Below are 21,907 nucleotides of genomic sequence, written 5' to 3' on the forward strand. Positions count from 1 at the left end.
GCTCGTTTGTTTGTGTCTATTTGTTTTCTTGTTTATTTATTTATTTGTTTGTTTTCTTGTTTGTTTATGTATTTGTTTGTTTGTTTCCTTGTTTTTTTATTGTTTATTGTTTATTTGTCTATTAATTAATATGTCGGTCTTCTCCCCCATGTAACCTTAGGTAAAATAGGCTATTGCCCACTATCTATACGTCATACGTTTCACAACGTTAATGAACTCAAATCCCCAAGACTCCTCTGACTATTAACGGTTACTTTTTGTGACGGAAAGAAAGTCATTTCTAAAAGCTGTGTCCACGAATCCAGAAGAAATGTCCTCTTCTCGGTGGCTGCAGAACAGCCTCAGTGTCCGGTGTCTTTGGGTGTTTGCAGCAGGTTCGAGCTGAGCTCCTCCTCCTGCAGCCTGCAGAGCTGCAGCTCCATCTTCTCCAACCTGCTTTTCAACATCCCACCTCCAGTGCACGGTGGGTCCACCCGGGGCATTTCAACAACTCAACCCCAAATCATCCACTTAAAGGGACTTTTTAGGTCTCTCTGCCTGCGGGGGGACCATGGCTCGGGTCGGGATGGATCACAAGTCCTTGTTGGTGATTTTACTGCAAATTATCTGTATTTGCTCCGCTCAGGTGAGTGACGAACGCTCCTTTATCCCCCACTGTGCTCCCCATGTTAGGCTGTGTTATCATTGTTATACCTTGTCATACCTTAATACAATGTATTTACAAGGCAACACGTGTTGCCTATTTTTACCTGATAACTGACTGAAAAAAATAGAAAAAACAACGAACGTATTTTTCTTGATTATTTATGTGTATTTTTTGTCCCTTTTACTTCATTTTTTTACTTCGTACTTATAGTTATTACAACTTAATAACTTTTATTTGTATAGTTATTTGCATAGTATACTTTGACAACAATAACACTTTTATTTGTACAGCACCTTCCTTGCACAACATGCAACTCAGAGTGCCTTACATTGATAGAGGGTAATGAAATAGTAATAATAAAATAAATAAAAAGGGTGATGGTGCATTTTTCTAAACAAGTAAGAGCTTCACCCTGAATGGAGTCCAGTGTCCCTCCCAGTGGGAACATGTGCTTCCCATTATGTTAGAACAGTCGCAGTAATCTCAACACATGCAGCTGATTAGACCCTAATGTGACGCTTTAATCTCTTCCCTCTCACACCGAGTCTGGCTCCGCGCACAATCACACTCCTTGTGCCAAAGATGGCTTTTTGAAATGCACCACCACCACCACCACCAGCCATTATTGTGACAAAAGAAGAGAAAATATCATTTTTGTTCCACGCAGAGAGGCCCGGTGGGTCCCCGGGGCCCCCCAGGTCCTCCCGGAGAGTCCGGCGTGGCGGGAGTGGATGGGATTGATGTGAGTCTGAATATGTCCGTTTGCACGAGCACTCTTTAGACCTTTGGATTGTTGTCAACGTCAGGGGCCAATTTGTTCTTCAGATCAATCTGCAATTTAATGTCGGACTTTCTACTTCACTGAAATTAGATGCAATTAAAATGGACACGTTAGATGTAAACACGGGTCTATCGTCGATACATGATCCTCACTCATCGATTGATTTAACATTCTCGTTTCTGCATCACTCAAACACTGTGTTGATGACCCCCAGGGCGACAGAGGAGTGGATTCCAACGTTGATGGCGGACCCGTGAGTGCATTTTAACCCCCCCCCCCCTTCAGACTCATTAACCCGTAAGTTGCCACGGTAACCGCCGTGGACCGACAGAGGTGATACTAACTGGATGCTGTGACCCTTAGGGCCCCGACGGCGACGACGGGAAGGACGGAGCCGCTGGAGCTCCAGGGCTTCCAGGTGCCGACGTGAGTTAAAAAAAAAAAAAAACATGCGGCGCGGGGGGCCCGGGGGGGGGGCGGCAGCCGCACCCCGGCCGGGGTATTCAGACAAGACGTCGACGGAGGCCCCGTCTCCGTTTCCATCCCTTAATTATATTTTCTGCTGGTCGAGTGAGGGTGGCGTAGTCCGTCCGTTCAGCCTCCACCACTGGAGTCTGGAACCGGAAACCGCAGAGATGTACGAGAGAAAAGACAGGAAACAGTAGGTTCTCTGTGAGCGCTCGACCCCACCCGGAGCGGGGAGGGGGGGGGGGTGAACTGTCTCCCGAAAAAAATAAACCGTTGAGAACGGCAACCTGCCCAGCACCAGGCCGCTTCCTGGCAGGTACAGAGGTCTTTCTGTGTGATCGGGTGGAGGAGGTGGAGGGGGGGGGGCTTGTCCCGAAATACTGGAAGTACAGTTGAGACTGAAGCTGGTTCATACAGAGGAATCACATCAGGCGCCGCGGCGGACGCCAAAACAAATAAATAAACAAATAAATAAATAAATAAAAAACACTTAAATGTGTTAAATCCATATTTTGGAGCTTTCAGCCGCCGCTCACAACGCGCCTCCTCATTTCGGAGTTTTTCCGCAAAACCCGAAGTCGACGCGACGAGCCGGCCCCGGTGACGCCGGCGCCCCGCGGCGCATGGAGCGGGACGCACGTGGAGCTGACGGAGCGACCCTGAAACCACCTCCAACCTCCGTCCGTGAAACCACCTCCACCTCCCTCCGCCGGGTTCCCTGTTCCCATGGCTCCTCCCAACCCTCCCCCCCCCCCAGAGGCGGCTTCAAACGCATCCATCCCATAATGACCCCGCAGCGGACAGAGCGATGGTTTGGCGGAGAAAGGGTTTGAATCAATGGTTAAAAACGGCCTCAGATCGGAGCTCATCCATCTGAGTGAAGCTTCAAGAGTGAAGGCCCTGGATTAGCAGGCGTGGCCTTTCCGGGCGGAGCGGGCGGAGCAGGCGGGTCTGGGCCGAGGCCGGCGCCAGGACCGGACAGAAGGAGCAGACTAGTCCTCCGTCACCTCAGTGCAGGACTTCTTCAAGCAGCGTCTCAGGGAAGCTTCTTTAATTCTGGGCTCGTTTTAGTCGTGTTGTCATCGCTCTGGTTCAGATTGAAGCGTCTGCCAAACATCCCATAGTGTTGGGTTGAACTCCACCGCCCTGTTGCTGCGGTAATCCATCTGGGTTTTGTTTTTTTTTGTTGTCGTTGTTTTCTAATGCGGACATAAAGTCATAAAGTTCTGGTCCCGGTCGGAGCGCCCCCCCTTAGGCCACGCCCCGTCAGTCCCAACACTTTACATCCCAAAAGCTGCGGCTTCCCTGCAGCGACGCCTCGTTCTCACCGATTCAGTCGCTTCGTTCTTCTTCTCCCAGTTGCCGACGACGGGTTTTGGACTCGCGTTGCGGCGCGGAGGAAACAAAGTGTTTCGTTTTTTTGGTTTTTTTTATGTTTGTCTGTCACTTCAACACATGCCGCGTGGGACTTCCTGTTGGATTAGAATCCGGTTGCGGTCTGCATTAGGCCGCCCAGGCGGCCGGGCCCAGTTTGGCTGATGATGGAGGACTTTAGAGAACATCTGTAACTGGAAAATAGCTTCACAGAAACCGGAATATTGCTTCAAAACTAAACGTACATTTTTCCCTCCGTTACTCTCTCAACCAATGGGGGCCCTGTCGCTTTCTTGTTCACAGCAACATTAACGTCTCTACGACTCCCGGTGGTTATGGGAAAATATTCAACACGAGGGAAAAATATCTAAAAAATAAAACAAAATAAATAAAAAAGCCGCTCCCAGGGGGGCCCCCTGGGGCCGTGTGGTGACAAGCGGAATAAAAAACATTATGTCATGATAAAACGTGGCCCTCAGCTGAAGGACGGATCACGTCGAGGAGGGCGAGGAAAGGCGGTGGTGGTGGCAAGGCGCGGTCGAAGGGCATTTATGCATAGCATGACAAAATAATTTGACTGGTTGATCAGGTTCTATGCCTGGTGGTGTCATTTAGTGGATCCGGGGCCCGACCCCCATTTTATATAACGGACATGTCGGCCCTATCTGAAGGAGGCGCCCTGCTAAGAGCCCGTCAGACCTGGGTCCCGGGGCCTTGAGCGGTCGGGGTGAAAAGTTTTCCCTCCTGTCTTCCAGGGCCCCGTGGGACCCTCCGGAGCGCCCGGCGTGGACGGACCGAAGGGACAAAAGGTACGTTTCGAATTTCTATACGACGCTTACCCCGAAGCCCCGCCCTGTCTGGGGCGGGTGGACCCCAAGACTCTTTCAAAGTTCCAAGACTTTCAAAGACTCGAACAAAGACACACGCATGAAGTTTGCCTGTGGATTTGGTTCTCGTGGTTTGGAAGAAAAAAGCCCGTCAATCAAAATTGGCCCAGTCCTCCGATGCACGTTTGTTAAATAGACATTGAACATAAGTGATTTGTTTTTCAGGGTGAACCTGGCGCTCTGGGACCACCAGGGGAGATGGTGAGTGTTATATATATTTCCCTAATTGATCCTGATTTATCCTTTTACCTCTGTACCCAGTAGGTGGGACGGATACCTTTCCAGCCTGGGTGCAAATAGTGGCAGTAAATGGCTTTTTTGTGCAGCATTTACGTTCAAAATGATTCTTTTAAATACATTTGACAAGAATAACTAAATGATATTCAATGATAATTCAAGTTCAATGTCCTTTGTTGTCTTCCTGCAGGGTGTCGGGCCAGACGGGCTGGATGTGAGTACTTTACGTATTTTTAAATATCATCACCATTTTAAATTGTAATTTAATTGTTATTTTATATTTTTAAATTGGAATACATCTGTGTATATATATATATATATATATAGCTTAACCTAACCTTAAAACCTCATTATTTAAAAGGCACCAATTTAGTTTAGACTCGTTTTGGATTTTCAGCAATTTAAGCGCCCCCTGTGGACAAAAGCGGCAGTGTTTCCCGCTCCTTCACCTCTTGTCACAAGGAGCTCCCTCCACTCTATGGTGCAGCGAGTTAGTATTGAGATTGAGGAGGAGAGAGAGAGATAGAGGGAGGGCGGGGTCAGGGTGGGCAAATAGGCCTCACAACTGTTCGACTGAAATGGGACCACAAACCAGTTTTGGAGCAGGACCCACCAGTTGAGAACCTCCAGTCTAATCACAGAGGTTCTCATTTTCTTATGTTGGTTGTACAGATGCTTAAAAACAGAGCAGGCTCTTGAAACTGAAGGTTACCGTTGTTCTGTTTTTCTAACAGGGTCTTCCTGGGACCGATGGGCTTCCAGGTGAACTGGGCAAAGTCGGCTCCCCTGTAAGTAAACTGATGGTGTTCAATCTGAGGCTTCAGACCTTGGAGTGAATTGAGACCTGAAGCCAGACTTTTATACATATCATAGATCCCCTTGATGAACATTGTCACAATTGGCATCGGAAGGGGGAGGTCACAGTGCACGTTTTAATCTAGTTCAGCGGACTAACCTGGACCGGACTGCATCCCTGTAACATTGCATTAAACGGGCTAAATGATGACATTGATCTCCTTTGAGTCACCATTGATCTCCTTAATGTTGTATATAAGCCCTGAAATTCAGATCTGCTAAAGCCCTTTTACCGCCCCCCGTGCCCATTTTAAGGTTTTTCTCGTGTCACGTGCGTGTTTTACCTCAAGAGCTCGGATGCAGGAAGCGTCTTGACGTGAATCTACCTTTGTGTGTTTTACAGGGAGCGAGGGGCAGGAGAGGCCCCGTGGGTCTTCCCGGTCCCGCCGGGCCCAGGGTGAGATCCGCCGTTCTGCCGCCGCTGTGAAAGGCCGATTCTCACTTTAACACTTTGCGCACGTTTTTGTTCTGCGACGGGCTTGTTGTTCACTCACTGAACTGCTTGGTGGTTTCAGGGGCTGCCGGGCGTGTACGACGGTGAGGACCTGGTGAGTTGGCTCCACGCCCAGATGAACTCTGAATATGACACTTTACACTGAAGCTTTAGCTGAGAGGAAGGCACAACCCTATCGTCCTGAAGCACTGTCTTACAGTTCTGCTCCAAAGAAGCTCCAAAACGCCAAAGTGTTTTCTGGCTCCGCCCAAAAAGTGTTTTCTGCTCCGCCCAAATGTTTCGGTCGGGCTGAGATTTGGATTGGCTCAGAGTCCCTCAGCAGAAACCAGGCAGCAAGCAGGGAACGGCTTGTCTAAACACCGGGAAGCGGTACTTCCCGGGACGTCAGTCAGTGAAGCCCCCTGGTGGGCGGGCTCTGCCATGACCTTAACCAGGCGGTCTCTGTGCTCCCCAGTGTCCCAACGCCTGTCCCGCCGGTCTCAACGGACATTCGGGACTCCCTGGGATGAAGGTGAGCCAAACAAAATGGCTTCCTGAGTCGACCCCGGCACAGCGGCTGAATGACCGGCGTCACGTTATTTGTTTTGTCCAAAGATTCCGGACGTCCAGTTTGACTCGTCTTGTTGTGTTTTGTTTTTGTTTTTATTTTCTTTCTTCCAGGGTCACAAAGGATCCAAGGGAGAGTCTGGAGAGCCCGGCAAGCAAGGACACAAGGTGACGCCTCCTCTTCCTTCCATTTTTACCAAATAAATCAATCTCTTTATCTGTGCGTTGAGCTTTGGAAAAGTCCTATTGAGGAAGAATCCCCCAAATATGTGTCATGTTCTTGAAATATCATATAACTGGAATTATAAAATACAATATCCGGAGATAACAGCTCAGCATCTCCACAGGGGGAAAAAGTAGGATATCAAATAGTTTGCAGGAGGTTTTTTTCTCTCGCGGGCTTTGGTTTACGACCTACAGACCACAGTTAAACCTCCCACCCGGGGTCTGCCTGTCTCTCTTCTAGGGCGAGGAGGGCGACCAGGGGGTGCCGGGCGACACCGGCGCTCAAGGACTTCCGGTAAACCACCCCTCCCCGTCTCCTCTCTTCTCCACATTCCTTCCTTCTTAGTTGTCATTTCTCGTCGCTCTCATTTAAAAAGGCGTCTTCGCCATGAATCCACGTTCCTTCCCGCTCGTCTCCATCTCATTCGTTCCCTCTCTCTCTAGGGCCCCGGGGGACCGAGGGGCATCACGGGAATCACGGGCTCCAAGGGCGACAGGGTGAGGGGCCAAACGGATCCGCTCCATCTTTTTGGAAAGGTCCTTGTTGCCGGTTGGGAGACGTCTCTTTTTGCACACAGCTTGATGTGAACAACCTTTCTGCCTGAAAACAGGGTCCTCGCGGAGCGCCCGGCGTTGTGGGTCCTCAGGGCATTCAGGGTGCCCCAGTAAGTGCCTGCGGCTCCTTTTTATTTATCCGTTCATCTTCACCTTCCCACTGAGCCGCGTGAACCTGAGTGAAAGGAAACCCGTGCTCTCCGTGTGTTTCCAGGGAGACTCAGGCCAGCGGGGGAAGGTGGGCGAGGCCGGGCCAAGGGGGGCGCAGGTGAGTTCCAGCCTCTGCAAAGACTCCAACGCGGTTGATGCCTGATTGTGGAAAACGGCGCCGTGCTTTCTTTGCCAAGTAGCTTGCGGTCGATCCTCGTGGCGGAAAGGCGTTGGATGACGAAAACTCAAAAGTGCTGGAAAAGTGCTTGGATCTCCCTTTATTTTACCTTTGATGCATTTCCTGTGATTTCCTTTTGCTTGTTTGTGTTTTTAGGGAGCTCAAGGCCCGTTTGGGATCAGGGGCGTGCCGGGATCAAAAGGAGAACCCGTGAGTGTCCCATCGCACTGACGATCCCATCGTATTCTGTTTGGAGTGCCCGGTCGTCATGGAGACGGCGTGGCGGTCGCGCAGACGCAATAAAATCCCGCCTCGTCTTCGATCCAGTTCCTGCTCTGAACCGATTATTTCCACTAATCTCGCTGTTAACGTGCGAGCTCACATCTCATTCCCAGCGGGAGTCCCTTGAGTTGACTTTAAAGGGGAGGTGTGGTGCTACTTTTTCACATGTTAACACAGGTCTCCCAGGTCCCTAAAACACGTTTTTTTGCCCCCAACCCCACCCCAACTCAGCCCCCAACCCCACCCCCAACCCCATCCCAACTCTGCCCCCAATCCCACCCCAACTCAGCCCCCAACCCCACCCCAACTCTGCCCCCAACCCCGCCCCAACTCATCCCCCAACCCCACCCCCAACCCCATCCCAACTCTGCCCCCAACCCCACCCCAACTCTGCCCCCAACTCTGCCCCCAACCCCACCCCAACTCTGCCCCCAACCCCACCCCCACTCTGCCCCCAACCCCACCCCAACTTTGCCCCCAACTCTGCCCCCAACCCCACCTCAACTCTGCCCCCAACACCACCTCAACTCTGCCCCCAACCTCACCTCAACTCAGCCCCCAACCCCACCCCAACTCTGCTCCCAACCCACCCCAACCCCACCCCAACTCTGCCCCCAACCCCACCCCAACTCTGCCCCCAACTCCGCCCCCACTCCTTTGGATGGCACCACCTAAATGAATGAGTTATCAGGAACTCATGAGTTAAGAAAGTTCAAGTGCAAGAGAAATTGAAAAATTTCAAAGTAAACAATGTTCATGACAAGTGACTTGAAGTTCTTGTGACTCTGATGTCTCACATTTCTATCAATGCAGAATGATCAAAAACAAACGTAAATGTCTGTGTTTTGCTAATTTGGCCTGAAATGATATCAATATATATATATATATATATTTTTTTTTAACAAAAAATACATTTTGATTTCACTTGGACTTGGAGATATTCAAATGAACAGAATGTGATTTTTAAGACGGAAACAGAGCCATAATCGTTACGTAGTCATCATGTACAGTCTCAAAGTCTCACCAACATTTCAAACTATGATGTGATGTCATGATGTGATGTCATGATGTGATGTCATGATGTGATGTCGGGATGTCATGATGTGATATGATGTGATGTCATAACGTGATGTTATGATGTGATGTTATGACGTGATGTCATGATGTGATGTTATGATGTGATGTCATGATGTAATGTCATGATGTGATGTCATGATGTGATGCTTTTTGTTGTATTTCCTGCCAATCAGGGTCTGCTCGGTCCAGACGGACGGGAGGGGATCCCGGGGCTGCCCGGCACTAAGGTACAAATCTACTCCTTTGATTTATTCCATATTTACTGTGGTCAGTGGGCGATGGTGCCTTCATAGACGGAAGGTTAATGAAGTATTATTTGATGTCATTATTTTTGATCTCATTTCAATGTTCCATGAGTCAGTTGTTTGTTAGGAAAGATGAGAGTAAATTAATGAACAGTGAATTTCTGAGGATTGAAACCTCTGGAGTGAGACACAAAGGGTGAAAGGTTCTGATTTCTGGGCTTTATTTTTCTGAACCCCAGCTTGTGTTATTTGGGTTTTGGGAGTTATTTGCAAAGAGCAGAATTTGCTGCGTGGACTAGTTATTGCTGTAAGATTCTCAGTACTTTATCTGGAGAAAATCAGCTGACAAAACATGAGAAATTGATATTATTATTATTATTATTATTATTATTATTATATATTTTTATTTACATTTTTATTCTCCTTGCCATTATCACCGGTCAAAGTGCCTGGCGCTCAAAACCGTCGAGCCCACGGACACGAATAACACAATTTGTTTTCGGGCAAGTCCACACATGTTGTGGTCCAAGTTTGATCCTCCACATCGGACCTGTAGGAGGAGTTGGCAAATACACCCTTTTTTCTAAAGGCTGGGAGGGCCGGGGGTGGCGGAGCGTGGCACTTTGTGACATCATCATCCAGTTTGGTATATATGTGCAGGGTGTGGCTCCGGGGGGCCTTCACATAGCGCTCCAGACTCCATTGGCATGTGTGGGTTGCTCTGCGCAATAATAATAATTATTATTATTATCCTTGGCAATTTTCGGGCTAAAAGTGTCTGGAACACGACGATCGCTGGACCCACGCACATGGTTGAGGTCTCGTTGGAACCAGGACGATTCATGGTTCAAGTTTGATCAACATCGATCTACATTTGGAGCAGGACTTGGTGAAAAACTGCTGAAAATCTACTGGAAGTAGCAGAACGTTCACGCATCCCCGATACGCCAAGGTCCTAAAATTTCCGGCATTGAAGCCAGTCATAACACAAACTGTAGGAGTGGAAATCAGTCCAAAACATTTTCCGTGTTTGCAACCTCACACAAGGAGGTCGCTTGCTCCAGATCAACGGGTCAAATTCGTCTGTTTTATTTTAGTCCCAAACGTTAAACAAGTGAATGAAACGTGTGTGAGGGACGTGCAGCGTTGAATGTGTTTGAATGAAGCTTGTTGTTGGAACCTCCACACGGAGTCATTTCCTTCCACAGAGACACCGTGAGGCAGGACTCTGTGGACTACAGGAAGTAGACAGGGAGCTGACAGGAAGTAGACAGGGAGCTGACAGGAAGTAGACAGGGAGCTGACAGGAAGTAGACAGGGAGCTGACAGGAAGTAGACAGGGAGCTGACAGGAAGTAGACAGGGAGCTGACAGGAAGTAGACTGGGACCTTCTCATTTGTAGGATAAAGTCACAACATGCAACAAGTGGATCCTAGTATTAGTAATTCTGCGTGTCACCAGGACTCACTCTGTCATTACGTCAGCCGATGCTGCGTTCAAGGGAAACTCAGAAAACTGTAGCTGGTTTTAGACGTAATGCTGATGTCAAGAGGAGCCACAGCACAAACTGATTTGTAATTGGTGTCAATACAAAGTGATGGTGTGTTTTACGGGAACTTGGAAAACTTTAATTTGTATCTAACATAACAAAGCTGGACCCTGTGTATTGCTGCCTACCGCTATATATTTTTTTGTTATTGTTATTATTATTATTATTATTGTTATTATTATTATTATTATAACCTCTCCTTTGATAACCAAAGTTAATAAAAAGCTTGGCACATCTTGTGTTTTATCTGTTTTCAGGGTATTCCAGGTAAAAATGGCGCTCCAGGTGACGCTGGACTCCAAGGACTTCCTGTAAGTGCGAACCAGACGTACGACTCTTTGAATTCATAATTAATCTCTGGCGATCTCTGATGCTGGGATTTCTATTTTTGTGTTTTTGTTTTCTCCCATGCAGGGTTTGCCAGGTGCGTACGGCCCAAAAGGCGTCAGCGGAGCGAAGGTACCAGCTGCACGCTTATTATCATACAGTGTAGTTATTAAATACACATGTATACTGTACTTCATTCACATTATCAATCATAATTGTAGAGATTCTTATCTGTTCCCTTTTTATTATTGTTTTTCTGTGTTTAATATAAATGTCACATTTAATCACATGAAAAAAATGTGAGAAATATTTTCTTAAACAGCAAGGACTATCTTATCTCATCTTCATTTTTTAAATAATATAAAAAATTGTACATGATGATTGTAATAATAATAATAATAATAATAATAATCAGGTCAACAAAAAAAATCTATTTATACTGGCAGGAAATGTAATGTTTCTTTTTGTCTGTTTTTGTCTGTTTTGTCTGTTTTTGTCGTGTTGGTGTATTTCTCTGATGATCTAGTGCCTGGTGTAATCTGCTAAGCGACAGGAGAATGTCGTTTGGACCCTATAATGTTTTAAAAACTGTGATTTTATGCGTAAAGTCGTTATCTTTTTGTTTTCCTCGTTTCCCAGGGAAACACGGGCGATCCGGGCGTCGTGGGACTGATGGGATCGCCAGGAAAATCAGTAAGTCTGGAGCAACTTGGTACATAGACATGATTGACAGATCTCGTTTGATATTCCAGTGTTCAGACAATAACTGTGAGAGGTTTGTATTAGTGATTATTGGTGAATGAGTCGGCCCTTTACACCAATGATATCAGCACCAGTATGGATGGCATCTATTATTGATTGGTTTTCCTGGCGGCCGTGTGTTCCCTTCCAGGGAGAGCGCGGCGAGCAGGGGGAGGTGGGACCGGTGGGACCCCGAGCCGGACCAGTGAGTCCACACCCACCACAGCTCTGATCCCACATCCAATCAACATTCACAGGCGACACAACACGCATTTCACCATGAAATGAAAAGGCTTCTTTGTTCGACGGCAGTGCTGTGTCTCAATCGCCGGAGCGGGATGTAGACAATAAAAGATGGATCGCGATCAACAACTATGAAAATGAACTCACAGCGCTTAAAATGGACTAAAACAAATGACGTTAAGCTAAAATAATGAATACAAAATATATATTAATGTTTTTTATGCATTATTATTTGTTTATTTATTTAGGAATTTGTAAATTTAACAGTTTATTCATAATTTTATGTATCAGTCTGTCAGTCAGTTAGTCAGTCGGTTATTTAGTCAGTCAGTCATTCATTCAGTTAGTCAGTCAGTTAGCTATTTTTGGCCTCACCAATTGCTCACCCACTAGTCCAGTTGGTGGTAGTTCATCGCCAATAAACAACAAAGAAGAAGAAGGAGATCAAAGTTTAAAACACAACGTGAGGTCAGGTCTAAATGTGGTTGCCATGACAACAGAAAGCTCAACTGAGCTCCAAATTCCAGCTTCACCACTCAGATCCTTGAATGCACATAAAATACCCACATCATATGGGACATTGCCATTTGCTGTTCTTAAATCCACGACCATAAAAACACTTTTTTATGGTGTTTACCGTCACTTCCTGTTCACGGTAAACACTCGTTCTCTTCCTTCCCCACAGGGCGAGCGAGGAGAGCGAGGCCACGACGGCCCTCCGGGTTCGCCGGGGCCCAGAGTGAGTATCCAAGCTCAGGAGTCGCTCTGTACTGGGACAGGCGCAAACACCAGGGGAAACTGCTCAACGGCGCGTGGCTCGGACCTGGGAGCCCGCTGCGTTCCAGCGGTTACCTAGCAACCAGCAGCAAGACGCTGGCTGATCGCCGAGACCCGGGGCTCTAATTACAAAGGCTAAAAGTCACCTCACAGAGCTTCCAAATGCATGTGTACGGACACTGAAACAACATTACAGAGAGTATGACGGGTTAGATACTCGTACAAGCTGTAACGATACACCCCCCAGGTGCCGGCGTGTCGGCCATCTTGAAAGATGTCCGACTCCGCTCCTCCCCAGCGACCCGGGGCGGTGAAGTGATGCCCGGCATGTTGACTGGTAACAGGGCCGTTCCAGGGCTAATCCTGGGTTTAATAGCACAAGGGCCGGTTGGGTGATAAGTACGTATTTCGGCCGATGCCGTTTTCTATAGACAGCGACGACATGACGCCAGAGCCTCGGATCAGCCGGTGGAGGTGGTGAAGGTGGTGAAGGTGGTGAAGGTGGTGCCAGTGGACGCTGACCAAAGGCCTCTCGGGAACAGGTTTGTCTGACCCCCCTGGAACAGAGGTTGGTTTGGTCCGCGTTGCCGATGAGATGGCCAGCTCTAAGGAAGACCCGAAAGACGGCAAGGCGAGCCACCTCGAGGGATCTTCGCGGCAAATCCCTGCCAAGAGCCCAACGGGGGGGACCGGGGGGACCGGACAGAACCGGGGAAATCTGACACCGACGGGTGACGTAGATGCAGGTGCTTTTGGGCGCCTGTTTTTTCCGAGTCAGAGCGAAGGCCCCGATGCGAAAGCGGCGACACAGGCGAGTCCGGTTCAACGGGGTGGTTATGGACGGGACGGAGCGGGAAGGCGGGGCCCGTGGTGTCCCGACCTCGATGGGGGCCCCGCGTGGTTGAAAGGACCCTGTGAAGGAGTCCCGTAGGATTTCCCCGTCTTACTTCTCGACGGGACGGTGGGTTAATAACACTGAGGAAAAAAATTCATTCCATCTCCGAGGACGGCCCCGAGGCATCGACCCCGAGAGATGCACATGAACCCCGCTGGGGACCCGCTTGTCAACAACCGGAAGGCTGCCGTCGCCGAGGGGATTACAGAGTGACGGCGACGAGACTCGGACGGAGAGCAGGGAAAATGAACGGCGGATGAAAGAGGCTGGGGGGGGGGAATTAGGCGGAGGAAAACACCCGGAAACGGCAGCGAGCGCAGCCCGTTGATCCGGTCCACATATTGATCTCGGCTCGTTCCCGGCACCTCGAGCGCCGTGAGCGTTTCCTGGCCTTTGGCTAATCTGCTGCGCTGCATACCTTGGCAGGGAGGGCGGTGGAGGGAGGGGGAGGGGGGTCGCTCTGTTTCTGGGCAACAAGGGGCCGCCCATCCACCGCCCCGCGCTCGTTATCGGACGTGACCAAGACAAACCCCGGCACGTCCGGATCAGGAGCCTCCCTGCGCACGCTCCCGTGCACAGCAGAAGGGAAGGCGGTGGTGCCGGGCGCACGCGAGCGGCCGCTCGTTGCACCACTTCAAGGACCTGGGGGGATTTCTCTGGGGGGGCGGAGGGGGATTTTGGATTTCGGGGGCCCGGGAAGAGAGCCAAGCGGACCTGAAAGAGCCCTCTGTTCACTGGGAACGCCCCCAAGCCTCCGTGGACCAGCGTCAGCAGACAAGTGCTTGTTTTAGGGCTTGGGTTTCATTTTTACCCTGGAGGCCGCGGGTCAGAGGGGGGGCTTCAGTCGGCACAGACACCCAGTGTTTCAACAGAGTGTGTGTGTGTGTGTGTGTGTGTATTTGTGTACCTACGTGTAATTCTATGTTTACGAATCTGTGGGTCTGTGCAATTTTGAGTGTGTGTATTATTTGATGTTTCTGTGTGTGTGTGTGTGTGTTCGCAGGGAGGTAAAGGGGACCTGGGACTGCCCGGACTCCCGGGTCCGGCCGGCTTCCTGGGGCAGAAGGGAGACCGGGTAAGAGACGACTGCCGCCGCCCCCCGGCCACCAGTGGGCGGCGGCACGGCCAAACCCCTCCGCCGCACGTTCCACCCTCGACCCCGAAACCCGGGTCGCGGCCCGATCTACATCCCAACTCCTTCCCTTCAAACTCGCCGACCGGGCTCCGTGTCCAGGCTTTATCCACGAACGCAAAAGTCGTTTCCCAGCATAGAGCATGACTGAACATCAGAAAGAAAGAAACGAGTCTGACCGAGCGCGTGCGTGACTTTAAACAGGATGCTGCTGCTATTTGGGTTAAAGGTTAAAAAAGTGAAAAACAAACAAACCTTGATTGATGTATAACTTCTGTGTATATTTTATTCAGGATTTTTTTTCCCTAAATAAACGAGCCTGTCCCCCTTTCAGCGCCTTCCCACTCACCGTCAAACCAAAGTCAAACGTCCGAATGTCAATGCTCGCCCGGCGTCCCACTTTGACGGAGGAGGTGATGCGTCGTGGGGAAGCTGCCCTGACGTGGGCTTCACACCCGAGCGCCGACGCACCCCCCCCCCCCCCCCCCGTTGAAATCTCCATTCACGTCGCGCTCGCAAAGTGCGGGAAAAAAAACCCATTTAAATTCATGCGTTTCACCCTTTGGAAAAAACAGGTTTTGACGGCGACTCCCCAAGAGACGCGTCAATGAAGTCGTTGTTTCACCCACAGCGCGTGAGTCGCTGACTTGATCTAAAGCTCGGTTCCAGTGAAAATCGTAAGCGAGGTCACTTCCTGCCGCGGTGCTGCAGCCTGCAGCGCGTCGCAGCAGCTGACAGACGTCAACGCTTCTCGCGGTTTTCGCGGTTCTCGTGGTTCTCACTGTTTTCCGCTGCTTCTGCTGTTTCCACTGTTTCCGCTGTTGCTTGAATGTGGACGTCACACCTGATGTTTCCTCTGCCTCCCCAGGGCGCGGTGGGCGTGGACGGACCGGAGGGAGAACAGGTGGGTGCGGCCACCTTCAAGCGCCTGGCGCGTGCGTTGAGAGACGCCGCAGGCGGTCGGACCCACCGCCTGTTTTCTGTGCTTCCCCGCAGGGATCCCCGGGAGCCGAGGGCACGGCCGGAGAGAGAGGAGACCTGGTGAGCGCCGCCGCCTCGCACCACCTCCTCCCCCCCGCTTCTGGGGGGGCGGGCGCGGCCTTTTCGGCTGCTGCCGTGAAGCCCGTCACGCCGCCGCCCAGGGCCAGGGAAAGCGTAGTGTCCGCACCTTGAGACATGGAGATGTGTGGCCCCGTAGGGATAAGTTGGTGGTGTTTGGGGGGGGGGGGGTGACAGTCGGTGCTCGACCTCCACCCTGAGCACGTGGGACGCGCTTCACACCGTCTCCATTTTGTCTCTACTTTGTGTTTTTGACATTTGAATTCTCCTTTCCGCAGGGAGAGCAAGGAGAAGGCGGAGAGAAAGGATCGGTACGTCACACCATAAGGACCCCCACATGTAGAATACCTAGTACTATATACAAGTATGCTATATAATACCATCTAGTAAACGATATACAAGTATATAGTATGCTATATAATACCACCTAGTAAACAATATACAAGTATATAGTATGCTTTATAATACCATCGAGTAAATGATATACAAGTATATAGTATGCTATATAATACCATCTAGTAAATGATATACAAGTATATAGTATGCTATATAATACCATCTAGTAAATGATATACAAGTATATAGTATGCTATATAATACCACCTAGTATGTTATATACAAGTATATAGTATGCTATATAATACCGTCTGTAAAGTACATATAAGTATATAGTATGCTATATAATACCATCTAGTGTGTTATATACAAGTATATAGCAGCTATATAATACCACCTAGTAAACGATGTACAAGTATATAGTATGCTATATAATACCATCTAGTATGTTATATAAAGTATATAGTATGCTGTATAATACCATCTAGTATGTTATATAAAGTATATAGTATGCTATATAATACCATCTAGCAAATGATATACAAGTATATAGTATGCTATATAATACCACCTAGTATGTTATATACAAGTATATAGTATTCTATATAGTACCATCTAGTATGTTATATACAAGTATATAGTATGCTATATAATACCATCTAGTAAATGATATACAAGTATATATATAGTATGCTATATAGTACCATCTAGTATGTTATATACAAGTATATAGTATGCTATATAATACCATCTAGTATGTTATATAAAGTATATAGTATGCTATATAGTACCATCTAGTATGTTATATACAAGTATATAGTATGCTATATAATACCATCTAGTAAATTATATACAAGAATATAGTATGCTATATAATACCATCTAGTAAATGATATACAAGTATATATAGTATGCTATATAATACCATCTAGTATGTTATATAAAGTATATAGTATGCTATATAGTACCATCTAGTATGTTATATACAAGTATATAGTATGCTATATAATACCATCTAGTAAATTATATACAAGAATATAGTATGCTATATAATACCATCTAGTAAATGATATACAAGTATATATATAGTATGCTATATAATACCATCTAGTATGTTATATAAAGTATATAGTATGCTATATAGTACCATCTAGTATGTTATATACAAGTATATAGTATGCTATATAATACCATCTAGTAAATTATATACAAGAATATAGTATGCTATATAATACCATCTAGTAAATGATATACAAGTATATATATAGTATGCTATATAATACCACCTAGTATGTTATATAAAAGTATATAGTATGCTATATAGTACCATCTAGTATGTTATATACAAGTATATAGTATGCTATATAATACCATCTAGTAAATGATATACAAGTATATATATAGTATGCTATATAATACCATCTAGTATGTTATATAAAGTATATAGTATGCTATATAGTACCATCTAGTATGTTATATACAAGTATATAGTATGCTATATAATACCATCTAGTAAATTATATACAAGAATATAGTATGCTATATAATACCATCTAGTAAATGATATACAAGTATATATATAGTATGCTATATAATACCATCTAGTATGTTATATAAAGTATATAGTATGCTATATAGTACCATCTAGTATGTTATATACAAGTATATAGTATGCTATATAATACCATCTAGTAAATTATATACAAGAATATAGTATGCTATATAATACCATCTAGTAAATGATATACAAGTATATATATAGTATGCTATATAATACCACCTAGTATGTTATATAAAAGTATATAGTATGCTATATAGTACCATCTAGTATGTTATATACAAGTATATAGTATGCTATATAATACCATCTAGTATATTATATGCAAGTATATAGTATGCTATATTATACTATCTAGTATGTTATATACAAGTATATAGTATGCTATATAGTACCATCTAGTATATTATATAGAAGTATATAGTATGCTATATAATACCATCTAGTATGTTATATACAAGTATATAGTATACTATACAATACCATCTGGTATATTTTGTACAAGTATATACTGTAGTTTTCTATATAATACAAAGATATTCTTGTTTTTAAGGATATCTGAATAGTCTCATACTACACTGCCCCGTCTGTCACTCGTTCTGTCTGACTGTCTGACTGTCTATCTGACTGCCTGACTGTCTGACTGACTGTCTATCTGACTTTCTGACTGTCTGACTGTCTATCTGACTGCCTGACTGTCTATCTGACTGCCTGACTGTCTATCTGACTGTCTGACTGTCTTATCTGACTTTCTGACTGTCTGACTTTCTATCTGACTGTCTGACTGTCTAGCTTACTGTCTGACTGTTGGACTGTCTAACTGACTGTCTGACTGTCTGACTGTGGTGTTTTCCAGATGGGCACTCCAGGAGAGACGGGGAACAAAGGGCCCGAGGGCGGCCGGGGCCAGCCCGGGAAGGAGGGCAATCAGGGCCAGCCGGGGCCCCGGGGCATGCAGGGGGACCGGGGCGTGCCAGGCCTGCCGGGGGCCCAGGGGCCGGCGGTGAGTCCTGCTTCATATAATGCAAATAAAATGATGAATAAAATATGTAAATCAGAATAAAAACAGGTGCAAGGTTTAATAAACCTGTTTGTGAAAAGTTTTCTCACAAAGAAGAACGAGCTGAGGAATATCAGAACAACCAGGAAACGTTCGGTGCAAAAAGCAGAAAAAGCAGAAAAAGCAGAAAAAGCAGAAAAGGACGAGAGTTGAAAAATAAAATCCTTCATCAGTTCAGCAGCACAAACACAAATCTGACAAACTGGAAAGAGCTTCAAATATTTATCTGTTTTACATGTTTTGTATGTTTTATCTATTTAATGTATGTTATATATTTGAGATGTTTTATGTATTTGATATATATTATGTATTTATATATTTTGTGTTTTATGCATTTTATATATTTGATGTATTTGATGTATTTTATATATTTTATGTATTTTATGCATTTTATATATTCTATATATTTTACATATTTTACATATTTTATGTATTTTATACATTTTATGTATTTTATTTCTTTATGTAGAAAATGAATGTGTACATTCTAATTTATGAAAGCCTGAAAACAAATCGGTTCAAAAAAGTGAACAAGTATTTAAGTTTATCCAGTCACAGTTCCTGAAGGTTCCCGAAGGTTTTGAAGGTTCCTGAAGGTTCCCGAAGGTTTTGAAGGTTCCTGAAGGTTCCTGGAGGTTCTGAAGGTTCTGAGGGTTCTAAACGTTCCTGAAGGTTCCTGAAGGTTCCTGAAGGTTCTGAAGGGTCCTAGAGGTTCTAAAAGTTCAAAACGTTCCCGAAGCTTCCCGAATGTTCTGGTTCCTGAAGGCCCTTGGCGGATGAGATGTTCACCCCTAACGCTCGTGACGCGTCCCAACATCGTCGTCTCCAACGACTTGTTTGTATTTGTCTTCAGGGCAAGTCTCCCAGCGACGCCCACATCAAGCAGGTCTGCATGCGGGTGATGCAAGGTAAGGAACCACCGGCACCAACCCACCCACCCACCAGAACCACACGCCCCCGGTTCCACCAGACAGGTTCACACCACAACCTCCACCCTCATACGTCACGGAGCTGGAGGTTCAGGGCTCAAATGGCAGATGAACGCAGCACATTTAGAGTTTATTTGAGGGAGTCCCAGTGCTACCAGTACGGCCTGGTCCAAGGTGCCTGTCCTCCACCTCCTCCACCTCCCCCACCTCCTCCACCCCCAGCCCTGATTTCCTGAAATTAGATAGAGTTTGATCCCTCAACATTAATTCATCTGGCGGTGTTTGGTTCCCACGTCATAATAACCCGGGTCTTCCTCCCCGTCACAGAGCAGCTGGCCCAGCTCGCCGCCAGCCTCAGCCGACCCGAGTCGGGCGTCTCGGGGATGCCCGGCCCGCCCGGCCCGCCCGGACCCCCGGGACCCGCCGGAGAGAACGGCTACCCGGGCCACAGCGGAGCCAGGGGCCTGCCGGGCCTCAAGGGGCCGTCGGGGATAATCGGCCGCAAGGGGCCCAAAGGTCAGAGTCCAGTCTGAGGGCCTAACACCAGGCTTTGCATCTGAAACCGCAGTTTTTAAGAAAACCCAGGATTGGCCTGGAAAACCAGGGATTAGCCTGGAAATTGGTTCTATCTACTGGTATTTAAACATGGCAGCCGTTCGCAGCTCTCTGTTGAAACAGTTGATGAGCTGTCACCAAACTAGCTGCTGATTGGCTGACAACAGGAAGCTGTGGTCACCATGGCAACAAAACAAACAAATCCAGGGAAAAAGGTTTTCTGTGGACATTAGTACGGTGGTTGGAACTGTATTTCTTTTCATTGTATTTTTATATGTTCCAATAATCCAAATGTTGCGAGTGGTTCTCCAGACCATGTTAATCTGTATTTTCCTGCAGGCGACACGGGTGACCGAGGAGAACGAGGACCCACAGCGAGAGGAGACAAGGGAGCACCCGGAGCACCTGGTCTGCCAGGTACACCACGTACTGATCACTAATATACACTGTAAGACAGACAGACAGGAAGACAGACAGACAGGAAGACAGACAGGTTAATGAGGTCTTACCTCGTCTTACGTTATTATTTGTTTTGTAGCAGTAGTGCTACTGGAGTGACGGAAATATTAAAATAAAACATTAAAATACGAAACACCTAAAATAATCCATTATAACATTTTTCGGATTTTTGTTTTTTTTTGGGGTAAATTATGGGAATTTAGCTATTTATAAAAATAGTTTTGGGCCATTTTAATTTATTTTCTATTCATCTATTTTTGGGATATTTGTCCAATTTAATACATTTATTTTGGGGTTTTATTTGTTTGCATAGCAACACACTGACTCTCACCTCCTTTCTCTGCACCCTCTCCTCCGTCGTTCCCAGGTGACCCCGGCAGGGCGGCGTACGGCAGGGACGGCCGCGACGGGGAGCGGGGCCCGCGCGGCGTTTCCGGCGTCCCCGGCGTCCCGGGGCCCCCCGGAACCCCGGGACCCAACGGATACTGCGAGTCGTCGCAGTGCGTCCTGCCCATGGTGGCGTCGCCCGTGTCCGCCAAGGACTCTGGGATGAAGGGCCCCAGCGAGATGTGAGCGGGGCCCCCTCGGAACCAGGAGGGGATCGGGGAGGGGATCGGGGAGGGGACCGGCGCGTTTCAGGGGCCACAAACACCTGAACTGAAAAATCTAATTTCCCACCTGATGTTATGGCTCCGCCCTCTCGTTCTGTAAAAAGTGGGAAGCTCTGACCCATCAGGTGTGTTGATGTAAATGTGTGGATATGGAAACCGTGTGAATGACTCAATTACAGCGCTGGATGACCCCCCACTCTGCTCCGTGCCTCTTTGTGGCCCTTCCCTCTCCGTGGGGGACGTTCCTCGTTCCAGTCGTTCTGTGTTGTTTTGGTTTTTTGTTTTTGTTTTTGTTTGAGATTTGGAAACGCTACCCTGGCAGTTTTTATACGACTCCTTATTTATTATATAAAAAGGTCTAAAGTGGCATTTACAACTTGTACAAAAAAGGAAATAAACACATTTTGGTAACCTCTTGCACTTCTTTATAAAGTCGATTAGAGACATAGTTATTGCTGAGATACATCTTTAAACTTGTTATTTTATTCAGGCCTTTAAAGCATCTATAAGAAAGTCAGCAAATATTTAGATGGTGTGAGAAACGTAAAGGAGTGTGTGTGTGGCTGACGGGTGGGGCTCCCACAGCCACAAAACAACTATTTAAATCCATTGAAGTTACGCTTCTATTTTAACCCTTAAAAAAAAAAACGATTAAAAACACTCCCGCAGTTTAAATATATATAATACACGTTAAAAAAAAACCTTCTATAAAATAA

At 46.9% G+C, this 21,907-nt stretch overlaps 1 protein-coding gene across 1 annotated transcript; it reads left to right on the forward strand.

Annotated features, from left to right (window-relative positions):
* Positions 1-483: 483 nt before the first annotated feature.
* Positions 484-21,602, forward strand: col9a1a (collagen, type IX, alpha 1a). The gene is made up of 32 exons (XM_079999331.1): positions 484-625; positions 1,314-1,388; positions 1,642-1,680; positions 1,791-1,853; positions 4,025-4,078; positions 4,322-4,357; positions 4,584-4,607; positions 5,128-5,181; positions 5,592-5,645; positions 5,764-5,796; positions 6,157-6,213; positions 6,363-6,416; positions 6,715-6,768; positions 6,918-6,971; positions 7,085-7,138; positions 7,243-7,296; positions 7,513-7,566; positions 8,889-8,942; positions 10,767-10,820; positions 10,924-10,968; positions 11,476-11,529; positions 11,729-11,782; positions 12,506-12,559; positions 14,496-14,567; positions 15,493-15,528; positions 15,621-15,665; positions 15,962-15,994; positions 18,434-18,580; positions 19,491-19,545; positions 19,894-20,082; positions 20,461-20,538; positions 20,948-21,602. The coding sequence occupies exons 1-32, from the start codon at positions 551-553 to the stop codon at positions 21,151-21,153; spliced, it is 2,064 nt and encodes a 687-aa protein (XP_079855457.1). The 5' UTR covers positions 484-550; the 3' UTR covers positions 21,154-21,602.
* The last annotated feature ends 305 nt before the right edge of the window (positions 21,603-21,907 follow it).

This window comes from Zeus faber, assembly GCF_960531495.2.
Source record: "Zeus faber genome assembly, chromosome: 4".
NCBI classification, from domain to species: Eukaryota; Metazoa; Chordata; class Actinopteri; order Zeiformes; family Zeidae; genus Zeus; species Zeus faber.